The sequence below is a fragment of the Octopus sinensis genome, linkage group LG4 (assembly GCF_006345805.1).
Source record: "Octopus sinensis linkage group LG4, ASM634580v1, whole genome shotgun sequence".
In the NCBI taxonomy this organism is placed as follows: domain Eukaryota; kingdom Metazoa; phylum Mollusca; class Cephalopoda; order Octopoda; family Octopodidae; genus Octopus; species Octopus sinensis.
The window spans coordinates 119,053,788-119,072,201 of NC_043000.1; the positions used below are offsets into that span (position 1 = coordinate 119,053,788).

General features: G+C 37.2%; 1 protein-coding gene across 1 annotated transcript; it reads right to left on the minus strand.

Moving 5' to 3' along the window:
- Positions 1 to 1,050: 1,050 nt before the first annotated feature.
- Positions 1,051 to 6,418, minus strand: LOC115210813 (chitin deacetylase 7-like). Its single transcript, XM_029779559.2, has 3 exons — positions 6,365 to 6,418; positions 4,490 to 4,952; positions 1,051 to 2,019 (listed from the first exon to the last, which is right to left on the minus strand). The coding sequence occupies exons 1-3, from the start codon at positions 6,416 to 6,418 to the stop codon at positions 1,073 to 1,075; spliced, it is 1,464 nt and encodes a 487-aa protein (XP_029635419.2). The 3' UTR covers positions 1,051 to 1,072.
- Between the last annotated feature and the right edge of the window lie 11,996 nt (positions 6,419 to 18,414).

An 18,414-nucleotide genomic window follows, 5' to 3' on the forward strand; every position in this document is an offset into this window, starting at 1 on the left:
CTTGTCTTTTTAAAGCTTGGTGCTTATTCTATCGGTCTCTTTGCTGAGCCGCGAAGCACATGAGCACATCAAAACCAGTTGTCAAGCAGTGATGGGGACAAACACAGACAATATGTACCCTAATATTTTTACCAGAGATCAATCCTATAGCCACTACACACGCACACACATACACACACACACACACACACACACACACACACACACACACACACACACACACACACACCTTTAATTTTCCGTCTACCAAGTAAAAATGTAATGGAAAATTGGTCAGTTTCAAAACATTGATGTTCAGGTCAGAAAAGCAAAGTTTGAAGGAAATAGTAGTCATTTCCTTTGATTTCTAGATAGAAGCAAATGGGAAATAACGCTGACCAAAAACAAAAGAATATTACTCGGTGTAATTGAATCAAAGATCTCTATATTCCAAAAGACTCCCTTCACGTGCCCGAAGAAAAAGCAAATGACGTGCTATCTCGGAGCTAGGAAATAGAGAACATCTGAGGTACATCTTGAATAAAAAGGTACATCGAATGGGTTAATTGTTGCAGATATGTAACAATTTATAGCGTTTTGTCATAGAAATCGACAATTCTGAAAACATTCAAAATCATTTATAAACCTCGTTTTATTGAAGCGAAGTATATTTACATAATGAACTGTATAAATCTACTAGAAATTCAGTCTTAATTCGTATTTCATCTAATATATATAAGATATAAAATATTTTCAAATTTCATGCGAGTTTGTAATAAAAATTAAGCAATTCATAATTTTATAATGGCATATTTTAATAAGATTACTTAGCAAAGCTTTAAAAATTTTCAATTGATTTCTTAAGAGTGGTAGTAATACATTTCTACGTATTTCTACGTAATTTATTCAGTTAAGCGATAAAATTTCATAAAGGGAAATAAGAAAATATGTAAAAGATTGATGAAGAGCAAACTATTAAAAAACACCCAAAGAATGGCAAAATTCCGAGAACAATAAGGGACATTTTAAATAGTTAAATTTTCAATCGAAAAATACCCATCATCTTGTTTATTTCTTCTTCTCAGTTATTTAATTAACATTTCCAATTACTGAATTCAGAAATTTTGTCCAGTGGAACTGGATTCTGAATCCATTGCAAAGCTTGAGACACAGTCACAATCCATACATCGTTATTGAGGGAAACTTCTTTCAAAAATGTCTGCAATGCAGCTAAATTCTTCATAAGCCATGGCATATGCAAAAATATGCCGAAAGGTGCCTTATTTCTTTTGTAATGGCGATTAAAGTTGTATTTCAAGTAACTTATGACATCCTTTGAGTTTTGAGGAACTCTATTTTCATCAGCCATTGAAAAAGAATCATCTCCTGCTTCATTGTACCAACGTATAAGAGGGACTTCCCAAAATCCTGGATATGTGTTCTTTGGACAGCCTTTAAGTTGACAATATTTATATGTAACCGGGTAATCAAGTGTAAAGGGCCATATTGGTATTTCTGTAGTAGTAGAAAGTGAACCTGTTACCATCGAAGTATCGTAGAGAAATTCATTATCTTTCAATGTCTCGTACTGGATCTTATTCCCTAGTGCAAGAAACGGTGAACGATATCCTACAAGATTTTCTTTTGGAATACTGGCCTTTTCACTAAGCCAGTTTTTCATGCCAACAATTTCACGATAATAATCAATGTAACTAGCACTATACCAGTATGAAATTGGGAATTTATGCGTTTGGGTGTGAGTAGCTATTTCATGCTTTAGGTCATATAATTCTTTCACGAGAGCAGCATCAGTCGTTTCGCTGTGGGACACGTAAAACGTTGCTCCAATAGGACAGCCGTTTGGATTGGTTAGGTTCATGCTAAACAAATTTCTGTAATAAACGAAAGTACGCCGGAGAACTGCGTCGTCAAAAGTCAATAGAATTATCTGCGGAGTTGAATTTGTTGGAAGGGAGCCTGGAATTTCCGGCCCAGGACATTTACATTTCGGTAGCTTGCAATGTTCTGGTTGACAGGGACCTACAAAGTAAAAAAACCATAAAATCAAACCAAAAGATGAAAGTTTTTTTTTTTTTAATGGATACGAACACACATCTGCTAACTAACTCTTATATGGAATGAGGCCTAGAGCTATTGATCTACAACAATAAAAAAAGAAACAGGAGTTCCAACCATTGATACGGGTGTAAAAATGCAATTATACAAACAATAGGGGAAATCTGTGGAATCAGAGAAAACTGCGCAAAAAATTCATTTGTCGTGGGGATTTTGGAAGGTTGTTCATCAACAGAGAGCAGAATGATGCAGTTATCTTGTAAACATAACCATTTATACGATTATTGCTATCGGAGAAAAATAAATAATTATATAACACTATAAAGTAATCATTTCAAAGATCACTGAAATTCTTCGTGAAAATACATAGATCTGAACGTGTATGTTATGCATAGAAATACACCCGGTGAACGCCGCTGTTAAAGCGACTCCATGGCTTGCTTATCGAGGAATATCAGTGAACGCAGTTCTTTTCTAATATCGTGGAGAGATTTCCATCAACGTTAACTATACTTCATTTTAGCTGAATGGTTATTAACTAAACTTAAGCTATCTGACGCATTTATATCAGTCAATGTATATTACACAGTAATATAATGGTATTTATTTTATCAAACCGGATAGGATGAAAGGCAAAGCAGACCTCGGCAGAATTTGAACTCAGAGCATATCAGACAATTTATATTACACAGACCACTTGAGCTGATGTTTGTGAAACACAAAATTTAATTCTCTATTTTATCCCATTATTTGAATGTTTAAACATCTCCATTGCTAGAGATTACTCTTTTCATTTAATTTGCTGAGAGGCTACAAGTCTATGAGGTCGCAGTTTACGTAGATTTTCAAGTAGTTTAGACTGAGAACACAACACTGCCCCGCCTAACAAGATGCCAGTCGTTTGCAGAGTTTAGTTCCAGGTGCTATAGGTACTCATTTTGGTTAACAGGCAGCTCCGTCCAAAAGAATGACGATTAATTGCTGGAGAAATTAAACAAATAAACTACGAGTGATGTCAGTGAAATACCAAGATGAAAGTAATTAACCAAAATAAATTCTGCTCAACGGAACAGACTGCCCTCAGACTGAGAAGAATTTCGAAAAAGGAACCGAGCAATAATACCGTTTTTGATTGGTGTAACACTATGAGAAATGTTTGTGAGCAATAAATGGTAACTACGCAGCAACTCGGTGGATTAGATTACTCAGGGTTTCCCTTTATCGTAGATTTAGATGAATCGAAATACATGAATCAGAAATATCATTGAGGAAAGTGGGACGATGCGAGTCATTGAGCATTTGACTCAATAGAAAGACGTACAGGCAAAGGCTGTCTATGAAAGCCGATCGTAGGCGGGAAACACTTTGGTTGATTATAACCTTGTGGTTATTGGTAGAGAAACGTACGATATGCAATGGATGGGCGTCCTATGTTAGTTTAGGTAATATGTATACACATGAAGTTGTAAGCCATACTTTTAAATTCGTAAATCAAAACAATGAGAGTATACATGCTCAAACAATCGAAGTGAGATGGGTGCTCGCCAATAAACAAAAACAGCCAAGGCGACAATGCAGAATGGGCAGTGCTTTATATACATCGTATCTGCAGGGGTGTTTTTGGAGAAGTATATTCGGAAACCATGAACTGTCATTCACGAATCTGATTTCATATGACATGTTTTGCTTATAAAGAAAAATTTCTTGCAAACATTGTTTTCAAGTTTAATTTATTTTCTAGTTTAAATCTGTTCTGTAATTGCTTCGGTGGCGTTTTTTTTGTTGTTATCTATGCAGAATATTACAGAATATACTTTCATTTTGGGTTTCCGCCCTCGTCACTTCCATTTGTGACAGTATTACTCATTTTATCGCCAATTACTCTCATTATTTTATGACTCAAAACTATGTTGATCCTGATTATCAGAGTTTACTGGAGCGACAGGAGATAAAATACCCTATTCAAAAACCCAACCCGCAACACAGTCCGAGAATTGAGTCCAAAGTCACCTTTTCAGGATGAAATATAGTAGTTAAAATGACTATATCCTATACTATATACAATACCTCTTATCTAAAATAATCTATCAAACTTGTATACAAGATCGTTAACAAGTGGTGAATTACAATTTCGGATATAAACTCATGTTTTACGCCGTTTAATATTTTAAGAAATGGTCGTTCGTAAGAAGCAACATAAAATCGATAAGTGACTGCTTAGAATAGGAAATATTTTAAGCTTAAAAGATAAGAGAAAGAACAGCAGTTTTGAATAAATACCAAATTCAGAGTGTTGTAAACTGGATTATATATAACTCTAGTTCGACAATCAGAGATCACTTATTTCTTATTGAGTTACTACTGTGGCAAGAGATAAAAATATCACTGAAAGAAGAGATTTGGTACATAAAATTCTTGAAAATATATTACTTACCAGTGAGTTGGGGTTTAGAAGTAGTGGTTTTTGGCTGATCATCCTGGTTGTGGCACTTGACAGTTTTTGGAAGATTTGAACAGACACAGATGCTAGCTACTGGATTGAAATCTGTTCCTTCAGGACAAGTTTTTAATACGCCTGTTTCAAATCCCGTACAAATATAGAACAGGGAATTGTTTGTTTCATGGCACTTATACTCATTGCTTTTTCTACAGCTTTTCAGAGAATGTAATGGTTTAGAAGTAGGAACACTGTGAGTGGTAACACGGGTGGTTTTTGACTGATCTCTATCTGATTTGCAAAAGTCAACGCCAGAGACTGGCCAGTCACAGCTCTTCGTTTTTGGATTGAAAATTATATTTTGAGGACAATTGATCAATACTTTTTTACCAAATGCACACTGATAGTATTGGAAATCGTTTGTTTCATGGCACTTATATTCACCGTTTGAACAGCTTTCCTGAGAATATGATGGAATAATAAATAAGACATGGAGCAAAATTAATGACAGCCAAAATGTGTGTTGGCGTTTCAGGTAAAAACCTTGAAAGCCCATTTCGATGAACTATTTGTCAATATAAATGTATATATATATATTGATTAAAGTGTTATGCATAAAGTCTGAAGTTTAGGCTGCGACTAAAATTGCTTGATTTCTTTATTGCTTTTATACACTTTGTAACATAGAACGAACCACAATGACTATTAATGGGGAGGTTATGTATAACTTTTTAAAAAATTCTGCCCACCATTCTCTCACATCGTCTATGTAGAGGGACAAGCCTTATTGTAAAGAAAGAAAGAAAGAAAGAAAGAAAGAACGAAAGAAAGAAAAAAGAAAGGAAGAAAGATCGAAAGGAAGAAAGAAACAAAGAAAAAAGAAAGGAAGACAGAAAGAAAAAATTAAAGAAGAAAGAAAGAAAGAAAGAAAGAAAGAAAGAAAGAAAGAAAGAAAGAAAGGAAGGAAGAAAGAAAGGAAGAAAGAAAATATAATTAAATACAGAAATAAAGAAATAAATAAAGAAAGAAAGAAAGAAAGAAAGAAAGAAAGAAAGAGAGCAGGCGTTTGACGAGTTTCTTTTTTTTCGGTAACAAGTTTTTGTGAATGTGAGAGTGAATGTAGAATGCAATGTCATGCTTCACAAGGACGTTTTAATAAGAGAAAACACTTTCTAAATCACGGAGATGTACTTGCATAGCAAGTGACCTGATCTAAGGTCGTGTGCTAGAATGAAAACAATTGTAGCGTGGAAGGTGTTTATAAGTCATTTAGGAAACACAAAAACAGTAAGATTCACTTCAACATTTAAATTTATTTTGCCAAAATATTTTCGTCGCTTTGAGACCGCAACCTGATCACTGACAAAATTCCGTACAGCATGGAATTTTGTCAGTGATCAGGTCGCGGTCTGAAAGCGATGAAGATATTTTGGCAAAATAAATATAAATGTTGAAGTGAATCTAACGGTTTGTGTGTGTTTTTTTAATGGCTTATAAACACCTTCCACGCTGCAATTACTTTCCACGTTTCCATTCCCTACTTACGCAGCAAATTTTTCCCACCTCAAGGCCACGAATACATATCGGTGGAACTGCGGGCCTTTCAGGCTTTACCAAGAATATTTGTAGAGTAATTTGAGTGCATTACATTCGACTAAAAATAACGATCACAGTATATATTTATTTCTTTCTTCTGCGATTAAAATTCCAAATTCTTTGGGGTGTTAGACGTGGTCTCTTCCACTTAGTAGACTTTAGTGTAGTTCGCTGTTGCAAGCGTATGGAACAGGTTCGTGACTGGAGATTGTCATAACTTCCCGTCTATACTTCCCAAGATGTCAAAAACTAACGCTAAATACTCTAGACAATTACCTCCTCCGCTTCTCTAACATCCCTGTATTCCGATCCAACCTCAACGTTGTACATCACTTCTTAACAGGCTAGCATATCATACATTCTGATCTTCTCAAGGTGCGAATATTTTCGTCTTTATCAATAGATTAGTTTCGAGGTCCAGATTAGACTCTTTACTCAAAGTTCACTCCAGAAAGTGTTGCCCGAAACTATAGTGATTTCAAATTTTGGCACAAGTCAGCAAACTCCGGTGGAAGGGGTAAGTCGATTACATCGATCCCACTGCTCAACTGGTACTCAATTTAGCGACTCCGAAAGGATAACAGGCAGTCAACCTCGGCGGAATTTGAACTCAGATCATAAAGACAGACGAAATGTCGCTGAGCATTTTGCCCGGCATGCTAACAATTCTGCCAGCTAGCTGCCTAAAGTTGCCTGTAACTATACTGATTTCATTCATTTACACTCACATATTCCCTTGGACATCGGCAACAAGGACTTCCACTTAACTGACTCAGACTTTCTTTCTTCGCCCTCCTACAAGGTATATGTTACCTCAAGCACTCTGTGAACTTAAGCTACCAATTTTCGACTGTATTTCTTCCTGCTTCGAAAGTGTTTATCTCACTTCACATCTATGCACTTGGAGGGTCATCCAACGATTGCTTTAGCGTAACTAGTCCGCGCATGCTCAGCTATGACTTAGATCTACACCACACCCACCTTCTGCAAACCAATAACATCTCATGTCAGCTAATTGATTATAGCTCCGTCTCTTTTCATACCAGTTATCCCTGGCAATAAATGTATGTTACTTGTGAGTTATGAGAAATAGCTAGGCATGAGATTGAAAGCAATCCACACGCAAACATGACCTCAATCCTACAAGTAGTTCCATAATAGATGCCCTGCAACAATTCATGTAAAGAACACAGAACCCAACACCTGGAGAAAAATCGCTAGAACTACACGCTGGACCCGGTACTGCAACTCCTGTAAAACCATCTTTGGAACTGCAACGGGTAATTCCGTACCTCGCACCGGTTGAAAGCCTTAGTGAGTCTTAGACTTAAAGTGACCCCGTTAGTCACTTACTAAAATTATTTCTACAAACTTTATAGAATCTTTCTTCATGCAACTTTACAATGACGATTGTTCATGAAGCAGTATACCCGCAGAGGAAATCACCTTCTTTGCTTCGCGTGTATGAAGTATCTCACAACATACACTAGTTAAATCTGGTCGCTTCGAGTGGACAATGTCCATTCTATTATCCTCAAACAATGCACCATCAGAAAACAGCAATCTCTTTCTGTTATTTACATTCATCGTGGAGGCGCAATGACCCAGTGATTAGGGTGGCAAACTTACGGGTTCGATTCCCAGACCGGGCGTTGTGAGTATTTATTGAGTGAAAACACCTGAAGCGCCACGAGGCTCCGGCAGCGGGTGGTGGCGAACCCTACTGTACTCTTTCACAATACCATTCACTCTTTCTTCCCGTTTCTGTTGTACCTGTATTTCAAAGGGCCAGCCTTGTCACACATTGTGTCACGCTGAATCTCCCCGAGAACTACGTTAAAGGTACACGTGTCTGTGGAGTGCTCAACCACTTGCACGTTAATTTCACGACCAGGCTGTTCCTTTAATCGGATCAACTGGAACCCTCGTCGCCGTAACCGACGGAGAGCCAAGAATTATACAGGCATTGGCATATGGCTACATACATATTCAGACGAATATGGGTAAAACATAAATATATACAAATGCATACACAGGGGTTGGTCAAAATAATGGAAACACCTAGCATCATAATTTTGAAATATCTATAAAACCGTCAAAAGCTTGTTTATCTTTATGTTTATTTATATATTTATTATTAGTGTTGCTTAATGTTTTGCTAAAATTGCTGGGGCTTTTTCAGATATCATCAGAAAAAGATAATTAAAATTCATAAAAATGACCGATCTATCGGTCTTTCAAAGAGATCAAATTGTTGGTGCTCGTATGGCAGGCGCTGGCGTAAAGAAAATAGCCGAAATGTTTGGTGAACTGTCTCGAAAGTAATCACAGCCTTTGAGAAAGAGAGAAAAACCTCCTCGTTGAAACAAAACTCCGAAAGAAAACCAAAACTTTCAGATAGGGACCGGCGGATTCTTACGCGAATTGTTAGGAAGGATCACAAAAGTACAGCTCCCAAAATTATTGCAGAGCTTAAAGACCACCTCGTAAACCCAGTTTTCACAAAATCTCTTCGCCAGGAGATGCACAAAGCCGGATTTTATGGGAGGGCTGCAATCAGATAACCACTACATTCAAAAAGAAACGTTGCAAAGCGTTTAGAGTAGAATTTAGAGTTATAACATTGGTTCCTAGAATGATTTTTTCTCGGACAAGTCATCCTTCACCAAATTCCAAGTAATCTCATTCTCTACCTCTGTCTAAGGTGACGCGCTGGCAGAAACGTTAGCACGCCGGGTGAAATGCTTACCGGTATTTCGATAAATTAAGTACCAGTTACGCACTGGGGTCGATATAATCGACTTGATCCGTTTGTCTGTCCTTGTTTCTCCCGTCTGTGTTTAGCCCCTTGTGGGTAGTAAAGAAATAGGTATTTCGTCTGCCGCTACGTTTTGAGTTCAAATTCCGCCGAGGTCGTCTTTGCCTTTCATCCTTTCGGGATCGATGAATTAAGTACCAGTTGCGTACTCGGGTCGATCTAATCGACTGGCTTCCTCCCCACGAAATTTCGGTCCTTCTGCCTAGAGTAGAAAAGACTGTCTATCTATTTTCTCTTTCTAATTTTGTTTCTTTTGAAATATCTATAAAACCGTCAAAAGCTTGTTTATCTTTATGTTTATTTATATATTTATTATTAGTGTTGCTTAATGTTTTGCTAAAATTGCTGGGTTTTTTTCAGATATCATCAGAAAAAGATAATTAAAATTCATTAAAACGACCGATCTATCGGTCTTTCAAAGAGATCAAATTGTTGGTGCTCGTATGGCAGGCGCTGGCGTAACGAAAACAGCCGAAATGTTTGGTGTACTGTCTCGAAAGTAATCACAGCCTTTGAGAAAGAGGGAAAAACCTCCTCGTTGAAACAAAACTCCGAAAGAAAACCAAAACTTTCAGATAGGGACCGGCGGATTCTTACGCGAATTGTTAGAAAGGATCACAAAAGTACAGCTCCCAAAATTATTGCAGAGCTTAAAGACCACCTCGTAAACCCAGTTTCCACAATAACTCTTCGCCAGGAGATGCACAAAGACTGTCTATCTATTTTCTCTTTCTAATTTTGTTTCTTTTTCTTTTATTTCTTTTCTTCTTTTCCTTTTTCTTTCTCTCACCACTTGTTATTCTCTGAGTTTCTTTTCGTTTTCGTTCTCTCGCCTCTGTCTACTAAGGTATTATGTGCGTGTGTGTTTATGCATTTGTATATATTTATGTTTTGCCTATATTTGTCTGTATATGTATGCAGTCAGGTACCAACGCCTGTATGTTTAGTGTATATAATGTATGTCTATATAGGTTGTTTGGTATGTGCATGTATTGCTAAATGTATATGTATTTCAGGATGTTAGTTCTTTGTGAAAGTTTTTTAAACGTTTATATCTTTTAATTGATATAATTGATATAATTTATTTAAATTTATTGTTTTTTTTTGCCACAAATTACTTACCCTGGGTATTCAGGGCTTCTTCCTTCTACATAATCTTTGATTTAAGGTTTTCTTCGAATATTATAATAATATGATTTTCAACCGCAATTGTAATTTCATTCAAGCGTTTATTGAAAAGACCGTTAGTTCAAAGGACCAACGAAACAAAAACCATTTTCAACAGTAATTGTATATGTATGCAAATATCCTTATTTTGTTCCATTCTAAACAAAACTGTCCGAAGAACGGGTACGTGAAACTCTGAATAACAGTTTTTGTGATATTTTTGCTGCTTTTTTAATAAAGCATATTACTCTACCTCCGGTATTCGGGTACTATTTTCCCGATCCTGTTTCGCATTGTTGTGGTTACTCTGATATATATATATATATATGATATATATATATATATATATATATATATATATATATATATATATATATATATATATATATATATATATATATATATATATATATATATATATATATATATATATATATATATATATATATATAATTCGAGACAAAACCACTATTTTAAAACCAAACAAGAAAAGACTTTAAAATTTTATGTATTGATTAAGTCTTTTCTTGTTTGATTTTAAAATAGTGGTTTTGTCTCGAATTATATTATATATATATATATATATATATATATATATATATATATATATATATATATATATATATATATATATATATATATATATATATATATATATATATATATATATATATATCAGAGTAACCACAACAATGCGAAACAGGATCGGGAAAATAGTACCCGAATACCGGAGGTAGAGTAATATGCTTTATTAAAAAAGCAGCAAAAATATCACAAAAACTGTTATTCAGAGTTTCACGTACCCGTTCTTAGGACAGTTTTGTTTAGAATGGAACAAAATAAGGATATTTGCATACATATACAATTACTGTTGAAAATGGTTTTTGTTTCGTTGGTCCTTTGAACTTTTATGTATTGATTAAGTCTTTTCTTGTTTGGTTTTAAAATAGGGGTTTTTTGTCTCGAATTATATTATATGATATTTTACTATAAAATTGGATTTAACCCTAAATCTGATTTTTCTCTGTAATTTTGGATTCATTCCCTAATATTTATTATATATATATATATATATATATATATATATATATATATATATATATATTTGTGTTTGTATGTGTCTTTCTGACTGTGTTAGTCTTCCATCACCGTTGAAAACCGTTCCCGCAACTAAGCGGTTCGTCAAAGGATTCCATAAGAATAAGTATTGGGCTTAAGAAATACGTCCTGCCGGTGATTTTGTCAACTAAATCCCTTCAAGGCGGTGCTCCAGCATGGTCGATCAGTAGGAGAAATGACTTTTTGACGTTTCGAACATAGTTCTTTGTCGGAAAGGAGAAAGAGAAAAGCCCAAAGAAGTAGAAAGAAATCGCCAACAGCACGTGTGTAGTTACATATACATCACCGTCTTTATGTCCCGGAATATATCACCATATCACCTTCTTCAGAAATATGCTACAGTAAGTTTCATTCCTAAGAACAACCCCTCTCACCATACCAACTATCGTTTTATCACGCTCTCAGCATCTGAGAGGTGATGTAGCCAGCCGCGCCCAACACATTAAATGTCTCCCCCTCTGCCATTACCCTCAGTACGACTTTTGCGAGGCAAGGTCAACTGGAGGCTAACTCTCGTACGTCATTCATTATTGGTTCTCATCCCGGAGAAATTTAATATGAACAGAGATGTTACATTCAACATCAGTAAATCACTTGAACCTGTTTGAAATTCGAAACTCAGGGGGAAACTGCCCCCCTATGGATCCTAACTGTGTCTTGCATCACTATCTTCTTGTCAGATCACACTGGTTCGTTGTGTTCAGAGATAACTCTCACTCTCGCCTTCTGTCCGTCTGTCTGTCTCTGGTTCTCTCTCTCTCTCAACTTTGATCATCCTTAAGGTTCAGTTTTAACTCACAGACCCTTAAACAATCCCCCAGCAACGCCCGCACTTCCCTTCTTTTGAGATGATGGATGACTATTTGAATGAGAGATTTAGGTGTTCTTTCTAGTCGGTCAGTTAGTAAAGTGGAAGCTCTCTCGCTTACTCGTTCACCACTAGCAACCTTTTCTCCTGTCCATTTATTACAGTGAGCCAGGACGATTGAATATTAAAATATTAAGTGAAAATGCGACTTTTTCCAGAATTTGGATTTTTTATACGGCAAGCATACCGTCCAGATCTCTAATTTGAGTATAACGGATGTCCTTCCATGTCCCTAACAATCCCGGAGGCCTTGCAGAGAAGCCGTTCTTTGGTGTATACATATACAGGTCAGCTATTACAGACGAAAGAAATGGGAAGTATACATTAAGCGTAGAGAGGAGGGAGAGAAAAAGAAAACGAAAGAGAAACAGAAACGGGAAACTAGGGAGAGAAGAGAGAAAAGGAAGAAGTTGCTAGCTCGTATGAAGTTGGAAAAGGAAAAAACACTTAAGAAAAGACAGTTCACTAAATGTGTGTAACGAACGCACACATAAAATAAAATTACACATACACACACACACAGACATATATATATATATATATATATATATATATATATATATATATATATATACTTAAGTATATATTTGCATACAAATCCACATATATGATTATGTATGTAAATAATGAAAAATATGTACGCAAATACGTGCTCACATAAATATAAGTATATACACTATACGTATACATCCATGTACGTATGTACATAAATATAAATATAAACATACACATATACTTAAACACATACACAGACGCACACATACACATACATAATCACACCCACAATACACACATACGCAATTGTATATATACAAACAATTTATTAAAGCTACTCAATGGATATAGTACTAAAACTACAAATTTACAAAATGCAGCACCATATATAGAAATATCCATGAATTAAATGTAACAATTAAATGGGTTTCTAAAATGCAATGAAATAAAATACAATAATAAAATTATAAAAACAAGAAGAATGAACCCCGGTAAATTTTCAGCTTTTCTTAATTTTTTTTTAAAGAATACGTCGAGATATACATTCGCTATCATTGCGATGCGAAATAACCATACATTACAAATACAAATTCAAAGGTGGCATTCGAAGCTTATTCAAATGTCAACATATATTATTCATATGGAATTTTGTCAGTTGATATTTTAAATTTTGTTGCCTACCTACAGGAATTTAAGAGTTTGCGTCTTTTATTAAGAGCGCTATTATCCATACACACACAAGCGCATACTCAGTACAGAGAGGCATAAATTGCATTTCATGGGCCTTTTATGAGCTCCATGTCTGTAAGCTGATGCTTTATCTGAGATTTTCCATGTTACATTGAAAGGACAAGTTTCATTTTCTTTCAGTTCAAAGACATATTTCGCCAAACTAGTCTTTGTCCTATTTTCGGGGTAGCGGCAGGAATTTCAGTGGGAACAAAATCGGGTCTTGAAAGATTTTTCTGAAGTCCCTGTGTATGTTTTATATTCTTGTGAGCTTTCTATTTGTATTTTGGCCCTATACACAATACCTTTCTCCAGACATTTTCCTTCCAACGGACAGGAGGTCTCATCTTTACAATTACAAATCTTCAGATTTGAACCGGCACTCTAGCTATCTGTAATTATTTTAGTGTTGTGTTGGCTAATGCAAGAGGCGAAGTTTTTACAACAAGAATAGTAATCTTCAGCGTTCTTCTATTAAATATTCTCTAAAATTTATGGCTAAGTAGAAAATGCCTAGAAACTAATTTTAAGAATTCTCAACCTATATTAGATTTTACGGCCATATTAAATGCTGGGTTGAACCACAAAACCTTTCTAGTTCTAGTTCTACGTGTGGTATTATTGCTAGCATTAACTTGGGTGTACTGGATCTTCTCAGAGAATCTACTATTCCTTCATGCATTGTTGTAATAGGTTGCAGTATTTTGAAATGCTGTCCCATTCAAAGAAATTGATGATATTCGCCTACCTACCTATATATATATATATATATATTTTTAAATTCTTAAAAATATATTTTTCTGTCTATATATATGTACTACGAAACAAACATGATTTTTATTGGAATCCTAATAGTTTTTGTTGAATACTTTCTTCAATACTTTCTTTAAACTGTTTTTAATATTTTTTTTAATTTTTATCAAAGAACGTATATATGTATTTCAGTATATTTGTGACAACCAGCACTCACCACAAAAAAGCTTATACAAAGCTTATATTTTACTTTTAACAATATTTTTCTAAAAAAGGAAACCGATCAAGTGAATAAACTTCTTTAGAATTGCATTTTCAAATCTTCTTTTATATATAGCAATGTGGAATAAACAGGAATTTTTTTTGTTTCTGGGCTAGTATGTCATGGTTCAGTGGTTTTTCGGACTGGTCATAGAGTTCAGAATGGTGTGAGTGTGTATGTGTGTCTCTGTGCACGACTTTATGTGTATGTGTATGTGCTTGTGTCTGTGTTCATGGGCCGTTTTTAATTGGTCCCAGAGTTTTGTGTGGAGTATGTATGGCTTTGTGTACATTTATCAGGATGGTTTGTGAATATGTGTGCACGTTTGTGTGTGTGTATATGTGTGAACGCGAAATAAAAGACTCCAAGAACTAAAGGCAATTCCTCTCAAGAGACATTACCCAGCATATATACACACATATGTACACACACAAACTCAGTCGTTCCCCAGTAAAAATCACACACATACACTCAAAGGAAAGAATCACACACATACACACACACATATATATATATATTTCTTTACTACCCACAAGGGGCTATACACAGAAGGGACAAACAAGAACAGACAAACGGATTAAGTCGATTATATCGATCCCAGTGCGTAACAGGTACTTATTTAATCGACCCCGAAAGGATGAAAGGCAAAATCGACCTCGGCGGAAATTGAACTCAGAACGTAGCAGCAGACGAAATACTGCTAAGCATTTCGCCCGTCGTGCTAACGATTCTGCCAGCTCGCCGCATACACATATATTGGGAGTATGATAGAAGGCTTGCTCTTCCTTCAGTAGAAGAAAAAATTCAAATCGGACCATGTTAACATCAAACATTTAGCTGCTGTGAGCATTATACTTAGTAAGTTTTTTAACTAATTTGTTTTTAATATACCAACTTAACTACGGGTGTCTAAAAAATTATCTTTATTACTATACAAGACCTTTTTACCTTCTTTTATGGATTTCGAACTGAGACATTCCTTCTTAATAATTGTTCGATAACTTTTAAATGAAACTTTTAACGGAAACGTAAAATTAAAAAACTTGTGGCGCATGTTCACATAAATGGACTTTTTGAAATTTCTTCGCATTTAAGATATACTTTTTGCCACATTCACTTTGCTTAAACGTGCTTCACACGACAATGCCTAAAGAAAGAGGGCTATAATACAATCGACCAGAAAACAGATGATGAAAAGGAGACTTCATTCACCGTCATTGAATAGTAGAAAGTCTCAAATTGCAGGGAGATCGAATGATACGGCTGTTATGTCCACAGATGAGCGTTGTTGAATCGACGGAAGGGAGATTCTGTTCCCATGGTATCTTCTCATTCAAATGAGAATGATGACGAGACTGCGATTCAAGGCAGCGGTAAAGCCTCAGCAACTATATTCCCACAGGCTGCACCGAATAACAAAAATGTTCGACAACACAACGATGGAAATGCAACGATTAATACAGATATACAAACCTGCAGACAAAAATAATCGGCGTAGACTTCGTTTAGACTGAAAGGCTGCTGCTGAAAGAGTTGCAAGAGCTGCAGAGGACGATGCTCAACGTAAACTACGTCTGAGTAGAGCGCTGACTCTACGGCATTTGCCAGAGCTGCAAAGAACGATGCTCAACGTGAACTACATCTGAGTAGAAACGATGCCTCTACGGCATTTGCTGGAGCTGCAGAGAACGATGTCCAACGTGAACTACGTCTGAGTAGAAACGCTGCCTCTACGGCATTTGCCAGAGCGGCAGAGAACGATGCACAACGTGAACTACGTCTGAGTAGAAACGCTGCCTCTTCGGCATTTGCCAGAGCTGCAGAGAACGATGCTCAACGTGAACTACCAATGCATAGAAACGCTGCCTCTACGGCATTTGCCAGAGCTGCAGAGAACGATGCTCAACGTGAACTACGTCTGAGTAGAAGCGCTGCATCTACGGCATTTGCCAGAGCGGCAGAGAACGATGCTCAACGTGAACTAAGTCTGAGTAGAAACGCTGCCTCTACGGCATTTGCCAGAGCTGCAGAGAACGATGCTCAACGTGAACTACGTCTAAATAGAAGCGCTGCCTCTACGGCATTTGCCAGAGCTGCAGAGAACGATGCTCAACGTGAACTACGTGTGAGTAGAAACGCTGCCTCTACGGCACTTGCCAGAGCTGCAGATACCGATGCTCAACGTGAACTACGTCTGAGTAGAAACGAAGCATCTACGGCATTTGCCAGGGCTGCAGAGAACGATGCTCAACGTAACTACCTCTGCATAGAAACGCTGCCTCTACGACATTTGCCAGAGCTTCAGAGAACGATGCTCAACGTGAACTACGTCTGAATAGAAGCGCTGCCTCTACGGCATTTGCCAGAGCTGCAGAGAACGATGCACAACGTGAACTACGTCTGAGTAGAAGCGCTGCCTCTACGGCATTTGCCAGAGCTGCAGAGAACGATGCTCAACGTGAACTACGTGTGAGTAGAAACGCTGCCTCTACGGCATTTGCCAGAGCTGCAGAGAACGATGCACAACTTGAACTACATCTGAGTAGAAACGATGCTTTTACGGCATTTGCTAGAGCTGCAGAGAACGATGCTCAACTTGAACTACGTCTGAGTAGAAACGATGCCTCTACGACATTTGCCAGAGCTGCAGAGAACGATGCTCAACGTGAACTACGTCTGAGTAGAAACGCTGCCTCTACGGCATTTGCCAGAGCTGCAGAGAACGATGCACAACGTGAACTACATCTGAGTAGAAACGATGCCTCTACGACATTTGCCAGAGCTGCAGAGAACGATGCTCAACGTGAACTACGTGTGAGTAGAAACGATGCCTCTACGGCATTTGCTAGAGCTGCAGAGAACGATGCTCAACGTGAACTACATCTGAGTAGAAACGATGCCTCTACGACATTTGCCAGAGCCGCAGAGAACGATGCACAACTTGAACTACATCTGAGTAGAAACGATGCCTCTACGGCATTTGCCAGAGCTGCAGAGAACGATGCTCAACGTGAACTACGTCTGAGTAGAAACGCTGCCTCTACGGCATTTGCCAGAGCTGCAGAGAACGATGTACGACGTGAACTACATCTGAGTAGAAACGATGCCTCTACGACATTTGCCAGAGCTGCAGAGAACGATGCTCAACGTGAACTACTTCTGAGTAGAAACGCTGCCTCTACGGAATTTGCCAGAGCTGCAGAGAACGATGCTCAACGTGAACTACTTCTGAGTAGAAACGATACCGCTACGGCATTTGCCAGAGCTGCAGAGAACGATGCACAACGTGAACTACTTCTGAGTAGAAACGCTGCCTCTACGGCATTTGCCAGAGCTGCAGAGACAGCAGATAACAGATCCAATCGACAAGGTTGTGTTTCTCAGTACAAGGCCAATAGGCAAGGTATTTAGGGAGCAGTAAAAACAGGATGGTCATTGAAGGCTTTCAATTATGCTCCTACTAATGATTATGCAGACCACCCTGTCAATCAGATCGGCGGCATGTCGAAAACTTGTCAATTTTGCAATGCTAAAATTGGGTAGGTGAACCATCGGGATTGTCTTGTTCAAATGGAAAGGTAAAACCACCTACACGTAGGGATCCACCACAGCCACTTAATCTTCTTCTTACAGGTACCCATTCTCTCTCAAGGGCCTGCCTTAATGATATCCGACATTACAATTGCGCCTTCCAGATGTCCTCATTTGGATCCAGTTATAAATTTGATAAGAGGGAATGTATGACAACTTTTAAAGTTCATGGTCAGGTGCATCATTTTATCGGCTCTCTGCAGCCTGTTGATAATAATCCACCGCAATTTCTCCAGGTATACTTTATTTCAGACAGCTTTCAACAGGCAGCAATGCAAAATTTATATGCCTTCACAGATGAAAACGATAAATACTCAATTAAACTGCAAGTTATAATGGGCCTTCTTCTTGAACTGCAGGAAATGCTTCACAGGTACAACAGCCACATTCAGAGCTTTAAATACGCTTTGGAATCGGCTCCTGTGGAAAATTTCAGCGTTGTCATTGATGCTGATAGGTGGCTGTCCGGTGAACACGCAGGCCGCTACAATCCTCCTTCTTTCAATGAGGTCGCGATACTTCTA

What these genes read in the sequence shown, in the direction of transcription:
- LOC115210813 (XM_029779559.2), bottom strand. Translation starts at nt 6,418, where the DNA reads ATGTACAACGTTGAGGTTGGATCGGAATACAGGGATGTTAGAGAAGCG. An exon ending in ATGTTAGAGAAGCGGAGGAG is followed by an intron (nt 4,953 to 6,364) that starts GTAATTGTCTAG and finishes TCATATTCTCAG; the next exon opens with GAAAGCTGTTCAAACGGTGA. An exon ending in TTCTAAACCCCAACTCACTG is followed by an intron (nt 2,020 to 4,489) that starts GTAAGTAATATA and finishes TTTACTTTGTAG; the next exon opens with GTCCCTGTCAACCAGAACAT.